The sequence below is a fragment of the Mustelus asterias genome, chromosome 6 (genome assembly GCF_964213995.1).
Source record: "Mustelus asterias chromosome 6, sMusAst1.hap1.1, whole genome shotgun sequence".
In the NCBI taxonomy this organism is placed as follows: domain Eukaryota; kingdom Metazoa; phylum Chordata; class Chondrichthyes; order Carcharhiniformes; family Triakidae; genus Mustelus; species Mustelus asterias.
Window position 1 is genome coordinate 111,150,368 of NC_135806.1, and position 16,906 is coordinate 111,167,273.

The 16,906-nt window shown below is 43.8% G+C and overlaps 1 protein-coding gene across 3 annotated transcripts in view; it reads left to right on the forward strand.

Moving 5' to 3' along the window:
* Positions 1-16,906, forward strand: part of polk (polymerase (DNA directed) kappa) — a 109,338-nt gene that overhangs the window by 88,616 nt on the left and 3,816 nt on the right. For all 3 annotated transcript variants that reach the window (XM_078214920.1, XM_078214921.1, XM_078214922.1), the window contains 5 exons: positions 1,066-1,232; positions 4,622-4,654; positions 9,904-10,000; positions 10,212-10,383; positions 12,565-13,725. In XM_078214920.1, coding sequence (XP_078071046.1) covers positions 1,066-1,232; positions 4,622-4,654; positions 9,904-10,000; positions 10,212-10,383; positions 12,565-13,725 — 1,630 coding nt within the window. The remainder of the gene's footprint in view (positions 1-1,065; positions 1,233-4,621; positions 4,655-9,903; positions 10,001-10,211; positions 10,384-12,564; positions 13,726-16,906) is intronic.

Sequence of the window (16,906 nt, forward strand, 5' to 3'; positions counted from 1 at the left end):
AGCCTGGTCCATCTTTGATGGATCTCCTTAGATCATATCTGGCTTTCTTGTATAGATCAGGATCGCCTGACTTGAACGCCTCAGACCGGGACTTCAGCAAGCAGTGGATATCCCTGTTCATCCATGGTTTCCAGTTGAGAAACACGTGGATTTGCTTCTTTGGCACACAGTCTTCTACGCACTTGATGAAGTCAGTTACTGTAGTGGCATACTCATTCAGGCTGGTCGCAGAGTTTTTAAATACTCACCAGTCCACTGACTCTAAGCAGTCCCGTAGGAGATCATCCGATTCCTCAGACCAACATTTCTTTGACAGATTCTCCCGCTTCAGTTTTTGCTTTTAAGCCAGGAGCAGGAGCACAGCCTTGTGGTCTGATTTGCCAAAGTGTGGGCAGGCGATAGAGCGGTAGGCATGTTTGATATTTGTGTAGCAATGGCCTAGGATGTTCCAGTTCCTACACTCAACGCCCTGACCGATGAAGGCCAGCATGCCATACGCCTTCTTGACCACCTGAGTTGCCACCTTTAGGGAACTGTGGATCTGCATGCCTAGATCCCCTCTGTATGCTAATATTTCTAAGGGCTCTACCATTTACTGTATACTTTGCTTCTGCGATAGACCTTCCAAATCGCATTACCTCACATTTGTCTGGGCTAAATTCCATCTGCCATCTTTTGGCTCAGGTCTCCAGTTGATTTATATCCTGCTGTATCCTCTGACAATCCTCCTCACTATCTGCTACTCCCTCTGCAAATTTACTAATCAGACCACCTACCTTTTCCTCCAAATCATTTATACACACCCTAGGTTCTGGAATTCCGTTCCAGCACCTCTCCGTTTCTTTACCTCTCTTTCCTTTAAAATGCTGAAGATCCTTTGACCAAACCTTTAATTATCTGTGTTAATATCTACTTATGTGACTCTGTCAGATTTTGTTTGCTCATGCACCTGGAAAGTTTCTTGGGACATTTTACTATGTCAAAGACACTATATAAATATATCTTATCGTTGTGATATTATGTACATATGACTAAACTTGTTTTGCTTGGTTCTCTTATTTATAGGTACCTGGTATAGGAAAAGTGACAGAAAAAATGCTGAATGCATTAGGAATTACCACATGTACTGAACTGTACCAGCAGGGGGCGCTGCTTTCCCTCCTTTTCTCCGAGAGTTCCTGGCATCATTTTTTACAGATCTCACTTGGTCTGGGTGAGACCCACCTTGAAAGGTAATTTATGCTGTTTTATGCCGTGCCTGTTAAATGTTAATTGTGTATTTATGGCAAAAGCAAGCTTTACTCTATATAAGCCTTAAACCAACAAAAAATTGCACAGATCTTGAGGAATGAATGTATCAAAGAAGTTGCCCCAGGGACTACAAAACAAAGGAAGGCATTGTATTTAATTTTTTTGGATATATTTACATGCTAAATCATGATGCCATAAATGCTCGTCTCCTTCAAAAGCAATTTGCATCCAGTGCTGTATCTGGCACTGTTACACTGAAGGAAAATTGGTCATTGAACACTAAAGGAAATGGTTTGATGAATGTGGCTGAAGGTATAGAATCGTAGAATGGCTACAGTATAGGAGGTAATTCTACCATTACCATGCCAGCTCTCTGCAACAGTAATTCTGCTGGTCCCACCCACCTGCACTTGCCCAGTAATTCTCTTTCTCTTCAGATGCTTATCCAATTCTCTTTAGAAACTGCCCGCACTCCACACTCAGGCAATGCATCCTCGATCCTAATCACTGTGTAAAAAGGGTTCTTCCTCATGTCACCATTGACAGTGTCCCTTTAAGAGTAAACCAGGTCTTGTTTCAGAGTGAATTGAGAGTAGGTACTCATTGAAGCTCGTACTTAAGAGCTGGGGTTTTCACCAGTTGAGGGGTACTTCTGGACAGGGAGAGGATCTGGAAAGGAAGTTGATGCCATTTCCCTGGCTTGGGACACTTAACGTTGTCAAAGACTGATGAGAGGAAATCACTAAGCAAGGAGGTTATCTAGACCTTATATTATGGCAATCAGTTGCATTCTGCAACAAAACGGACTGCTTTGTATTGGAACTCAATGTCTTGGGGGCCCTGTCATTGAACACGGTAAAGAACACGCACCATTAATAAGACGAAGCTCCCTAAACCTCCTCAGATAGCACCTTCCAAACCCATGCCCACAGCTATCTGGAAGGACAACAGCAGCAGACACATGGGAACACCAACACCTGGAGGTTTCCCTTCAAGCCACCCACACCTTCATTGTCACTGTCAAAATCTTGGAAGTCCCTCCCTAACAACAGTGGTGTATCGACACCACATGGACTGCAATGGTTTAAAAAAATCAGCTCACCATCACCTTCTTGAGGGCAATTCGGATGGACAATAAATGCTAGCCTAGCCAGTGATGCCCACGTCCTAAGAATGAACTAAAAAAGCACTGAGGACATGCATACTGAGCACCCAGTGTACACAAAAGTTCATGAAGGTTATCATTTGCTGGAATTTGTCATGAGTATTATTTTCATAGACATTAAAATTGCAAACAGCTACACGAAGAGTACTGACCCAGCTGAGGAGAAGATCTGGAGCATTGTTCAGGTGTTTAAAATTTCCCTTTATTTAAATTAAACTGAAGCTAACGCACAACTGAAACTCAGGCTCCAAATGCTTTAGGTACTTCAGGGTCAAGTTATTTTGGATATTGGGCATTGTGTGGGCCTGAAACCCCTGTCAGGATTTGACAGGTAATATCATATTGCCCATTGACTGCAACTGTTACCTCATGTTGTGTTTTAAATCTAGTTCACCTCTGTAATGAAGAATATTTAATGTGTTACCTGAATGGACTGATCAAAGGATTTGCATTTCTGCTAGAATCATAGAATAGAACCCCTACAGCGCAGAAGAAGGCCATTTAGCCCATCGAGCCTGCATCGACAAAAATCCCACCCAGGGCCCTATCCCCGTGACCCCACGTATTTGCCTTGTTAATCCCCCTGATAACAGGCAATTTAGCATGGCCAATCAAACTAACCTGCACATCTTGTGTGTGATCTTATTGATCTAATAATATGCAACAAGCGGTCTTATTGAAACAAACTATTCTGAGGACACTTGACAGGGTAAATGCTGAGAGGATGTTTCCCCTAGAGGCAGAATCTAGAACTAGAGGGCACAGTTTAAAAATAAGAAGTCTTTGATTTAAAACTGGGATGAGGAGTAATTTCTTCTCTGAATGTTGTTAATTTTTGGAATTCACTATTTCAGAGAGCAGTAGAGACTGGGTCATTGAACATATTCAAGGCCGAGTTAGATTTTTGATCGACAAGGGAATCACAGGTTACGGGGGACATGCAGAAAAGTGGATCAAGATCGACCACCTTAGAGAGTGGTGGAGTAGGCTTGAGGGGCCTAACAACCTACTCCTGCCCCTATTTCTTATGCAATAAAACTACATCACAAAATTGACCCTGCTTGACCTATATGCTCCCTAATAATATACTGTGCTGGAGGAGCAATCTGACCACTAGAAATGGAAACATTGGATAAGATAGTGATCACTCTTGTCCCCTGTCAGCTAATTATTCAAATCATTAGCAGGGAAATGGGATTGCACTTCTGTGGTTCACCATTTTGAAAGTTCTCAGTCTCCATTAAGGCTTGGAATGAGGTGTTGAGCAGAGGACAGTTACTTTCTCAAAGGAAGATTGGAGGGTGAGCCATGCCAGGCTGTGTACTACATGCACCAACGTCATCTTAAGGGTGGTTGGTTATGGTCAGTAATGCCGAATAAATAAATAAAAACACTATTCTGCGATCTTGTAAAGAGCAGTGTATTGGATAGTTCACCCATCCGACAGATCTTAATGCAAGTCGAAGATGCTTTTCCTCATCCTTACTTATCATTATCTTGTAGTCAGGTCAGGGAACAAATCTTCTGCTCTTTATCAGCTGGTAAATGGCAAAAGTTAAATGATTTGTTAAACAAAAATGAGGAAAATAGCAAAAAGCTGCTTTAGATAGGAAGACAGTAAGAAGTCTCACAACACCAGGTTAAAGTCAACAGGTTTATTTGGTAGCAAATACCATAAGCTTTCGGAGCGCTGCTCCTTCGTCAGATGGCGTGGAAATGTGCTCTCAAACAGGGCACAGAGACACAAAATCAAGTTACAGAATACTGATTAGAATGCGAATCCCTAAAGCCAGCCAGGTCTTAACGGTACAGACAATGTGGGTGGAGGGAGCATTAAAAACAGGTTAAAGAGATGTGTATTGTCTCCAGACAGAACAGCTAGTGAGATTCTGCAAGTCCAGGAGGCAAGCTGTGGGGTTACTGACATCTCCACATTTAGATAGGAAGTGCAGTCTTGTCACTAATATATAGTAATCAACCTTTCACCTTGTCCTCAGAAATTTCATTAATATTAGCAGTCAAAGCTAAGGTAAACATATGAATGGATAATGACTTTAGTTACCCTTAAGAGGTTAGGTGCACACCAATGCAAAAATACCCCAAATTGAATAGTTAGTTCAATATTTATTTTTTAAATAGCTCCAAATGTTAACTTATGTATTTAAGAAAAAATAATATTGTTGTTAATGCTTTTCCTTGTTGCAGAGATGGTGATCGGAAGAGTATGAGCACAGAAAGGTGAGTCTTTTCAAGTCCTTCACAGCTTTTGCATATCAGTGTTACTCATAATGGCTCTTGATTTTGTTTATTATTTATTAGTCTCAAGTAAGGCTTACATTAACATTACAATGAAGTTACTGCGAAATTCCCCTAGTCGCCACATTCCGGCGCCTGTTCGGGTCAGTGCACCTAACCAGCACGTCTTCCAGATTGTGGGAGGAAACCCACGCAGACACGGGGTGAACATGCAAACTCCACACAGACAGTGACCCAAGCCGGGAATCGAACCCAGGTACCTGGAGCTGTGAGGCAGCAGTGCTAACCACTGTGTACAGCCTTAGACTCTTTGCTAAAACCTGACTCCGTGAAAACCTGGGTTGCAGCAAGTAATTGTGTTAACATAGTGGCCGAGGAACTCCATAGAAAAGAATCATTTGCTGAGCAGTAATAAACATGGGGGAAGGTGGCTGAAACCTTATTTGGAGATAGGTTTTCAGGAAGCCTTTAAAAGCAAGGTGAGAAGTAGCAAGGCATAGAATTCAGGGAAAGAACCCCAAAGAGTGGGATTGAGAAGGTTGAAGTCTTTATTATGAATGGTGGAGATGAGGAAAGCAGATAGAATATAAGGCTGAAAGAGATTGAGGCAGTAGGGTGAAGCGAGGCCATTTAGGAATTTGCAAATGAGGATAAAGATTTGGAATTCAGCCATTTAAAAGTTGAAGACTCACTGCAGATAGACAAGGACCTGGTTAATGGGCGGACAGGACAGTGTAGATTAGGATGTGGATGGCAGAATTTTAAATGAGGTAAACCATGTATAGATTGGGGGGAGGGGAGGGGGTGATTCTCCCATTCGGTTGCTGCTTTTTTAGCGCAGCAGGCTGGGAGACTCGAGCGACGGCTGATTCACGCTGGGCGTCCAGACCTCTGCGCCTAGGTTTTTTGGCGTCGACGGATCCACACTGAAAATCAGTGTAATGGACATTAGCATGCGTTTATATACATTAACATCTAATGTGGGTACGCGACTAGAATCTCTGCTCCTCCGCATCTCCCCCCTCTCTGGCGTGATGTCACACTGGCAGGGATTACACTGCTGTATAAAAGTTGGGACCTGGTGTGGCTGCGTTGACTATGAGTAAGGAAGTAGGTTTTAAGGGGCTGCAACCTTGGATTGCAGGAGAGGTTGGAGGCAGGGTCTGGAAACTTTCTGCTTGCTGTGGGACACTTCCTGGAGAGCTGAAAGTGCTGTCCCCAGGTCCAAAGATGTTCCATGTAGTTTCGGTGGGGTGAAGTGGGGACCTATATTGAATGCTGGTCAGGCTGCTGTCTGCAGCCACTGGGATGTTCCATTGTTCTGGCTGAGGAGTGTGGTGAGGGACTGGACTGACTGTTGAGGTTTCAGGGACATGTGGGGTGGGGGGTGGAGTGTACCATGGGCTGCTGTCTCTATCAATCTCTCCCCACCTTGCAGAATGGATTTTGGTTATCGATTTTGAGCTGGCCATCATGATGGTGGTTGAGGAGGAGGAGGCTGCTCAGGAGGTGGAGGGCACAGGGAGGCCACTCCAGGAGCAGCCAGTGGCAGGCCCTCAGGAAGGCAGGGGGCTGCAGCTGATGGCCATGAGATGGGAGAGCAGTCTCCCAAAAGTGTGGCCAGGAGGAGGAGAATGCGGAGGCCTAGGCGGTACCGGACTAGAACATTATTCGAGGAGCTATCAGAGGTCATGTGCCATCGCTGGCTCTGCCTATCTAAGGACACGGTTCGTCATGTGAGGTGCCCGCACACCTGGCTCCTGAGGGGAGGGAAGGCCACCCACTACCAATAGAAATGGTGATAGCAGCACTTAATTCCTATGCAACAGGGTCGTTTCAGGCACCCGGTGGCAACCTCTATGGAATCTTTCAGGCCTCAGTCCAGTGTTCGCCAGTCACAGATGCCTTGTTCACCCAGGCAGGCCAATACATCCACTTTGATGTTGGACAGGGTCAGCAGAAGGCCCAGGCTGCAGGCTTCGCCACCATTGCTGGGATACCTCATTGCAGGAGGCAGTGAATGGGACACATATCGCCCTGCAGTCCCCGTGAGGTGAGGGGCAACATTTACTAACAAAAAGGGGTTCCACTCCCACAATGTTCGAATCATATGTGACCACCAGCTAAACATCATGCAGGTCTGTGAACGCCACCAAGGAAGTGTCCATGACAGCTTCATGCTGAGGCAGTCAGACATCCCTGGGCTCTTTGAAGACCAGCCCAGGCTGCCAGGATAGCTCGTGGGGGACAAGGGCTATCTGCTGAGGTGGCGGTGGTGGTTTGAGACGTCAGTAATGTCCGCGGGGGGATTAAGAGGCCAGCGATGATGCCAGCAACATCGGTGGGGGGTTGAGGCGAGCGATCTCAATGCTGGGAGGATTTGTTTCACGATATCATAGAAACCCTACAGTACAGAAAGAGGCCATTCGGCCCATCGAGTCTGCACCGACCACAATCCTACCCAGGCCCTACCCCCATATCCCTACATATTTTACCCGCTAATCCCTCTAATCTACGTATCTCAGGACACTAAGGGGCAATTTTAGCATAGCCAATCAACCTAACCCGCACATCTTTGGACTGTGGGAGGAAACCGGAGCACCCGGAGGAAACCCACGCAGACACGAGGAGAATGTGCAAACTCCACACAGACAGTGACCCAAGCCGGGAATCGAACCCAGGTCTCTGGCGCTGTGAAGCAGCAGTTCTAACCACTGTGCTACCATGCCGCCCACGGTAGCATGCACCGATCCTGGAGATCGGTGCATGCGCAGGGACTCAGGGCGCTGATTTCAGCCTCTTCAGCACGAATAGGCCCTGTGATTAACGCTAGTGCCCTCTGCAGTGCAGAGTGTGGGAGATTCATTTTGAAAACCCCGCTTGAAAAAAACCAGCGTGATTTACTCCAGTTTTCACACGAATTCAACACTTAGAATTTTTTGAGGAGAGTCGCCCCCTCGATCTTGGAAAACCAGCAAGAAAAACCTCGAAGCTGAGTTTAGAGGCATCAAGTGGCAGTGGAAGTGAGGTAAGGTGAAAGTGGGCAATTTAGAAAAGGTGGAATTAAGTGGCCTTGGCAGTGGTGACAACTCAGCTCGGGTATGCAAGACATTTGGATAGTGCACTCTTAGATAGCTGGCTCAGAGCATGGGTACATGGATTTTCATTGATGCTGGATTGGACTGCTTATACTTTACCTATATTTGGTTAGAATAAACTCTGGTTCTTGTTATTGATTAAGTAGCTAGTGAACTTTGGAGAACAGATGGTGAAAAATGGTGGATGGTTAAAGAAACATTGAGGAGATGGAGGATTGATTAATCACAGTAAAGTAGGACTGTCCAGGGTGGCCTCAGTATTGAACTGAAGGAGTTGAACAATCCTGTGGCAGGATAAGCATCCTTAAAAGGGAAACAATGTGGTTGTTGTCGTAGAGAATGGAGGATAAATGTTTGCTTTTTGAGGAAATGTGTGTAAAGTTAGAATTCTAAGGGAGAAAATCTGTCCCAGTGTAAAGGGTACCATTAATGGTGTTAGACAGTGGTAGGTCTGGCCCCGGAGAGGTGCAAGGGGAGCCAAAGCTGGGGCCGCAGGGGCCCAAGGAATCAAAGCTAATGCTGCCTGTGAAGAACCAAAGCTGGGGTCTCGGGAGCCCAGGTAGAACTGAAACCAGGGCCACAGGGACCTGAGAGGAACTGGAGTCACGGGTGCCCGAGCGGAGTGTGGGTGTGAGAGTGGTTGAGGGGGTGGGTGTTGGTGAGTAAGTGTAAGAGAGTGGGTGCCCCCATTTAGATGTCAAAAAGCAGGCAAGACTTTGGAAGCATTTTTTTGAATAACAGAACTTTTTTATTTATAATAAATGTATACATATATGACATGGAATCATCCTTTAAGTTTTTGCATGTTTGTACCTATTGCGCAATATTTATAGACGACAGCTCAGCCTTCAACATTATTATTCCCACGAAACTCGTCTCCGAACTCCGTGGCTTGGGCCTTGGCACCTCCCTCTGCGACTGGATCCCGAACTTCCTAACTCAAAGACCACAATCAGTAAGGATAGGCAACAACACCTCCTCCATGATCATCCTCAATACCGGTGCCCCACAAAGCTGTGTTCTCAGCCCCCTACTATAATCCTTATGCACTTATGACTGTGGCCAAATTCCCCTCCAATTCGATTTTTAGGTTTGCTGACAACACCACCGTAGTGGGTCGGATCTCAAACATTGACGAGACAAAGTACAGGAGTGAGAGAGAGAATCTGGTGAACTGGTGCGGCAACAATAATCTCCCCCTCAATGTCAACAAAATGAAGGAGATTGTCATCGACTTCAGGAAGCGTAAAGGAGAACATGCCCCTGTCTACATCAATGGGGGCGAAGTAGAAAGGGTCGAGAGCTTCAAATTTTTAGGTGTCCAGATCACCAACAACCTCTCCTGGTCCCCCCATGCCGACACTATAGTTAAGAAAGCCCACCAACGCCTCTACTTTCTCAGAAGACTAAGGAAATTTGGCATGTCAGCTACGACTCTCACCAACATTTACAGATGCACCATAGAAAGCATTCTTTCTGGTTGTATCACAGCTTGGTATGGCTCCTGCTCTGCCCAAGACCGCAAGGAACTACAAAAGGTCATGAATGTAGCCCAATCCATCATGCAAACCACCTCCATCCATTTACTCTGTCTACACTTCCCGCTGCCTCGGCAAAGCAGCCAGCATAATTAAGGACCCCACGCATCCCGGACAGTCTCTCTTCCACCTTCTTCCTTCGGGAAAAAGATACAAAAGTCTGAGGTCACGTACCAACCGACTCAAGAACAGCTTCTTCCCTGCTGCTGTCAGACTTTTGAATGGACCTACCTTGCATTAAGTTGATCTTTCTCTCCACCCTAGCTATGACTGTAACACTACATTCTGCACTCTCACGTTTCCTTCTCAATGAACGATATGTTTTGCCTGTATAGCGCGCAAGAAACAATACTTTTCACTATGTTAATACATGTGATAATAATAAATCAAATCAAATCATCATCCTTTTTCTGTGGTTTAATTCTTCAATATAAGGAGAATGTTTCTCAGGGTTTCTGTCAGTACGCTTGGGAGGTCAAAAGGGTTTTGCGGAAAAGCTTGGGAAACCCTGTGTTAAGGTATCCACTTTATCTCCCCAGTGTACATTTTAACTTTAGAAACCATATGTGATACAGTATTTCCTTTTGAATTTCAGAACGTTCAATGAAATCAGCAAAGCAGTGGAACAGTACAGCTTATGTCGTGATCTTTGTCATGATCTTGAAGAAGATCTCCAAAAGGAAGGACTAAGGGTACGGCTTTATCCTTTTTGTAGTTCCTTTCCCTTTCTACCGACCAAAATGTACCTGTAATTTTACCTTGTTAGCACAATATAATTTAAGCATAATTCACAAAATTAATAATACAAAAAGTCTGTGTTACTTGGGTGGGGGGGAGGGGGGGGGAGAAATAGTTTCAAGGAATGTTCTGTTTGTAAAAGAGTTCTTCCTTTTAAAATTGTAGGGAAAGACAGTAACTCTCAAATTGAAGAACGTAAACTTTGAAGTGAAGACGAGGGCCTGCACGGTTCCATCACCAGTTTCCAAAGAAGAGGAGATTTTTGCTGTTGCACAAGAGTTATTAAAGACTGAGATTAACAATGTGCATCCCCGGCCATTGAGATTGAGACTTATGGGTAATGCGCAGCAGGAATTTTTAAATAAAGATGCACAGTAATTAATATTTGTTTAGTTCTATAATACTCTTCATTAATCTTGACAAGACTGGCCTTTGGTTCACTTTCGCAAGGTGACAAAAATAGACTAGGTAGTAATAAGTCTTATTTATTGCTTGTATAAGGTGTTCCCCTATAATGAGAGAGTATGAGATATACAGCAGCTTGTTTGTTGGCAGCAAAGGGAAGAAAAGAAACGTCTGTAATTTCTTCCAGATGCAATGTTCTGCTGTATTCTGAAGTTAAAGGGGAGGTGCTGGCTCATGCTATTGTCACTGGACTAGTAATTCAGAGACCCAGGGTAATGTTCTGGGGACCCGCGTTTGAATCCTACCACGGCAGATGGTGAAATTTGAGTTCAATAAAAAAAACCTGGAATTAAAAGTCTACTGATGACCATGAAACCATTGTCGATTGTCATAAAGAACCCATCTAGTTCACTAATGTCCTTTAGGGAAGGAAATCTGCCGTCCTTACCTGGTCTGGCCGACATGTGACTCCAGACCCACAGAAATGTGGTTGACTCTTAAATGCCCTCGGGGATGGGCAATTACGCTCACCTCTGCGTATCTACACCCATAAAGGGTGTAGATACGCAGAGGGACCTGCGTATCTACAGATCCACAGATCCTTGAAGGTGACGTCACAGGTGGAGAAGGTAGTGAATAAGGCATATGGCATGCTTGCCTTTATAGGACGGGGCATAGAGTATAAAAGTTGGGGTCTGATGTTGCAGTTGTATAGAACGTTGGTTCGGCCGCATTTGGAATACTGCGCCCAGTTCTGGTCGCCACACTACCAGAAGGACGTGGAGGCTTTAGAGAGAGTGCAGAGGAGGTTTACCAGGATGTTGCCAGGTATGGAAGGGCTTAGTTATGAGAAGAGATTGGATAAACTGGGGTTGTTCTCACTGGAAAGATGGAGGATGAGGGGTGACCTAATAGAGGTGTATAAAATTATGAAAGGCGTAGATAGGGTGAACGGTGGGAAGCTTTTTCCCAGGTCGGTGGTGACGTTCACGAGGGGTCATAGGTTCAAGGTGAGAGGGGGGAGGTTTAACACGGATATCAGAAGGACGTATTTTACACAGAGGGTGGTGGGGGCCTGGAATGCGCTGCCGGGCAAGGTGGTGGAGGCGGACACACTGGGAACGTTTAAGACTTATCTAGACAGCCACATGAACGGAGTGGGAATGGAGGGATGCAAAAGAATGGTCTAGTTTGGACCAGGGAGCGGCGCGGGCTTGGAGGGCCGAAGGGCCTGTTCCTGTGCTGTATTGGTCTTTGTTGTTCTTTGTTATCCCATGAACGAATAGAAAAAACTGAAAATGTCGCAAATCTGTAATAGATACAGAAAATATTGGAACTAAGAAACAGGTCAGCCAGCCGAGGGGTACATTGGATGACACTTTTCAGCAGAATTCAGAAAGCACAGCGAGAACAAGAAAGGAAAGAGATAATAGCAATGATGAGCACGAGGAGTGAGCCCATCATTTACACATTTCTGCTTTACCACAGTGGGAAATCTCAGTATCTCTCCAATAAATACATTTGTGAGAAAGCAGATAAAAAGCAAGATAAATTGCATAGAATGTGACCTAGATTGCAGTTCCTGTGAAAAGTGGTAGGAATAACAGAACTCCTTTTGAAGTTTTCTTTGTGGAAAACAGTGGGGGTCCTCCCTGACTTTACAAACGTAACGGGTAACAATAATTTACGAGTTTGAATTTGTAAACATTATTTGACAAACTTTGCATTATTTCACCCTTTTGGATCTCCTGATGTCACAAGTGATTCACTGATGGAGAAGTTGAGTGGCAGCAGCTTTATTTTTATTCTATTTAGTTATATTTATGCTGTTCTATTCCCCATTTGGAAACGGTTAGTCACTAACTGGAAGTTCCCAGACTCGTTGGCTCAGCTCTTGAACGAACAGTGAACCCAATATGCTGTGCTCTCACACCGTGAGTTGATAATATATTAAGCTGTGTTTTATATACTTTATAAGTAATGCACAAGACATTTCTGAGCCTTTCATGCGCACCGAAAGGATATTTTATCTGGTCATTGATTTAACTTAGTAAACTGTCACTACTGTGAAATTAATGAGTTATCGCTTCTCCTTTGCGTTGATCCTGTACAGGTGTGCGAGTGTCTGGCTTTGTCCATCAAGAGGAGAAAAGATCGCACCAGAAAAGCATTATCAAATTTTTGCATACTGGAAAGTCTGAGAGCACCTCTGAATCTGACAACATAGGTGTCAAAAATCAAGAAGAACCTCAAGAGCCATCCAAAAGGGAAAGTTTCTTTAATAAAAAGTGCCAGGAAAACCAAGGGCAGTCCTTCTTCAATCAGGTTCTTGCAAAGAAGCAACAAGAAAGATGCAAACCTGCTGTAACAATCCCCGGAGGCACTGTTGCTGAGGGCAGTGGTCTGACCCGAGAATTAAAGACTACCAGTCCAACATGTTTCAAAATGCAGGACATACCAACTTCAAGGGAATTTAACAAGCAAACTGACGAGTGTCCATGTGTAACCAGGTCTTTTCAAGTTACAGAGACAGCAGGCAAACCAAATACTTCAAAAATAAGCTATATAAGCACAAAGAAAATGTCTGGCTTGGATAATAATTTGGAAAATAAAATAATAGATCTAAAAAGTGATCAGTTGAATGAACAGAAAGGAATGGGATATGAGGAGAGACCTTCCAAAAGTTACAGAAATGTTACAGGAGAAACTGAAAATAACAGCTTCAAGTGGGAATTCTCAGTAAAAAACAAGACATGCTGTATTGGGCAATCGGGTGACCAGGCTCACCTGAAGGACACATTTAAACATCACATGGAACTTCCTAATAATGCAGAAAAAAACATGGAACTCACTAAGGATAAAGATATGTTAAAAGAGGAAATTTCAGACCACAACGCTTTATTGTGCAATAAATTATCTGATAAATCTATTAATCCAATACAGGGAGAGAAACAATTTGGTCAACAAGAATCCAGTGCTCGCATGTTAGATGTGCCCTCCTTTACACAAGTTGACCAGCTCATGCAGAGAACTCATATGCAGCAACAGTCAAACCCATCACTAAGACTTGCCAGTGCATCACATGAAAGGGCCCCACCTCATCTAGAAGAACCGGCTGGCCTGGTTTGTCCAATTTGCAACATTAAGCAAAAAACAACTGATCTGTCATTGTTCAACAGGCATGTTGACATCTGTCTAAATCAAGGGGTTATACAGGAGCTAACTGAAAGACCAGCACAGCCAGCTATGACTGAATGCACTTCGAATGAAATAGGTGAGCAATCATGTTTCCAAGAGTCCAATTTTAGTATGGCTGGAGTTATACCTGGCAGAAAGGAAAATAGTTGCTGGGGGTCAATCATCTGGGTCCCACGACATCGCTCCAGTCATTCCTCAGAGTTGAATCCTAGGCCCAATCAACTTCAGCTGCTCAATCAACAACCATCCTACTAATATAAGATTAGAAGTAGGGATGTTCGCTTATAATAGGGCAAAGGTAGGTGGTGACTAACAGATTTCCTAGCCCATGTTTGACCCGATTTCATGAGACGTGGAGTCCAGAGAACTCCAATGGCAACTCCCTCCCAATTGTATACACTGTGCTGCCACCTCTGGGATAGCAAGTCCAGTTTTGTTCATTTTTGTAGACTTTGTATCAGTTTGACGCAACTGAATATCTTGCTAGGCACCTTTTAGGGGGCACTTAAGAGTCAACCACATTGCTGTGAGTCCGGAATCACATGTAGGTCAAACCAGATAATGACAGCAGATTTTCCTTCAGCACATTCTTGAACCAGGTGTGTTTTTATGACAATCGACAATGGTTTCATGATCACTATTATCAAGACTAGCTTTTTTAAATTCTAGATTTATCAATTGAATTTACATTCCACCATCTGCCGTGGTGGGATTCGAGCCCATGTCCCCCAAACATTAGGCTGGGTCTCTGGGTTACTAATCCAATAACTTTACCACAAAACCACCGCTGCCTCCTAAACTCTCTTCCTGTTGTTTGTGAGTGGGTTGGGATAATTTAAAAATGTGCTGTCAGGGTGTGCTGAGCAGAGAGCTGTGAAACAAGTTTGTCTGATGCCTCAGAAGTGCACGTTACGTAAAGTATACCTTTTTGTGCCTCTGATCTAAGACACAATATTGATAACCGAGAGAATGTGGGTTTGGGTCAGTGACAATAAATTACATAAAGAGACTGAGAAAATGTTAATTAAATCCTTTTAACAGATTAGGGAAGTTTGTGAAAGTGGGGGTGCACAAAACTGAAGCGTTTCAAATACACTGCGACGTAGTTATTGATTTGATTTTGATTTGATTTATTATTGTCACATGTATTAACAGTGAAAAGTATTGTTTCTTGCGCGCTATACAGACAAAGCATACCGTTCATAGAGAAGGAAACGAGAGAGTGCAGAATGTAGTGTTACAGTCATAGCTAGAGGGTAGATAAAGATCAACTTAATGCAAGGTAAGTCCATTCAAAAGTCTGATAGCAGCAGGGAAGAAGCTGTTCTTGAGTTGGTTGGTACGTGACCTCAGACTTTTGTATCTTTTTCCCATCGGAAGAGGGTGGAAGAGAGTATGTCAGGAGTGCATGGGGTCCTTAATTATGCTGTCTGCTTTGCCGGGGCGGTGGGAAGTGTAGACAGAGTCGATGGATGGGAGGCTGCTTTGCGTGATGGATTGGGCTACATTCACGACCTTTTGTAGTTTCTTGCGGTCTTGGGCAGAGCAGGAGCCATACCAAGCTGTGATACAACCAGAAAGAATGCTTTCTATGGTGCATCTGTAAAAGTTGTTAAGAGTCGTAGCTGACATGCCAAATTTCATTAGTCTTCTGAGAACATAGAGGCGTTGGTGAGCTTTCTTAACTATAGTGTCGGCATGGGGGGACCAGGACAGGTTGTTGGTGATCTGGATACCTAAAAACGTGAAGCTCTTGACCCTTTCTACTTCATCCCCATTGATGTAGACAGGGACATGTTCACCTTTACGCTTCCAAAAATCAATGACAATCTCCTTTGTTTTGTTGTGGGCCTTATGTTCGTTCTTAAAACATTTTTTCTTCTCTGATAGTATAGATTAGAGTGGCCTCTCAAAATCATCTTTGATATTCTAGAATAGAAGGGGTTTGGAAAGCAGTTTGAGCAGGAGGTAGTCAAATAAATTAATGTTTCTGGATACTGACCAAAAGTGCTTGCAAGAATCCAAAGCAGGATGCTGAGAACGAAAGTGAATTTCCTCCATGAAGTGATTCTTCTCTTGCTCCTTTGCAATGAAAACTGAATGATAGAATACCAAGTGGTACATTGGGTTAGTTTCCTATCCTTTCACCTTAAGGCCTAGGTTTCAACTTGGATGGGATGAAATCCACTTCTCTATTGCATCAGGCTTCCACATAATTGGAGTCCTCTTTAAAAAAAAATGAGATTGCGCAGATCATTAATTACTCAGTCACCTCAACTGCTCTTCCTCAAACTCTGTTTCCTGCTTAAACTCCATTCCATTCTCCCAGTTTCTCCACCTCTTTTGCATCTGATTTGATGATACTACCTTCCACAACAGCGCTTCTGACATGTCTTTGTTTTTCCTCAACCAAGCTTTTCTAGCCTCCACTGCGGTTGACAGGGCCCTCAACCATGTCTACCCTATTTCCTGCATTTTTATCCCAACCTCAAACCTATCTCTGACCTTCCATTTTGTTCCACCTTCCCCATCCCCTTTTTCAACAGCAAAAAATATCACATTTCTACCTCTCTTCCGTTCCGAGGAAGAGCCATATTGGACTCGAAGCATTAGCCCTGTTTCTCATATCACAGATGCTGCCAAGCCTACTGTGTTCTTCCAGTACTTTCTGCTTTTATTATTGGAATATTTTGTTACTAGATGTTATATGATGTTATGACCAGGTTAGGAGGGTTGAACTGGCTCCCCTCTGTTCAACCTACTCAGATCTACGTTTCTTTTTCAGGAGGATATGCTTTTCCAAATCCAAGTGTATTTAACTATTTATGTAGAGAGCAATAAAGAGCCAATCAAACAAGGTTTTCTTGAGTTAAAGAAAGAGCAAATTTATTAACCATGAACCCCGAGAAATAAATAATAAAAATGTGACGCCTCATACTCATGTATCAGATCAAGGGAAGTTAGAGCCCAAATGAAAAAAAGTTAAAAGAATATGTATTTAAGTGTCCTTTGCTTGTTCTGGAGGCGTAGATTATTAAACATTACGATTGATTTGAGTTAACTGGTTTTGAGAGTGTCCAGATGCAGATGTTGTAAGTATTCCCGGCTCAGGTCACTGTCTGTGTGGAGTTTGCACATTCTCCTCGTGTCTGCGTGGGTTTCCTCCGGGTGCTCCGGTTTCCTCCCACAGTCCAAAGATGTGTGGGTTAGGTTGATTGGCCAAGTTTTAAAAAAAAAAATTGCCCCTTAGAGTCCTG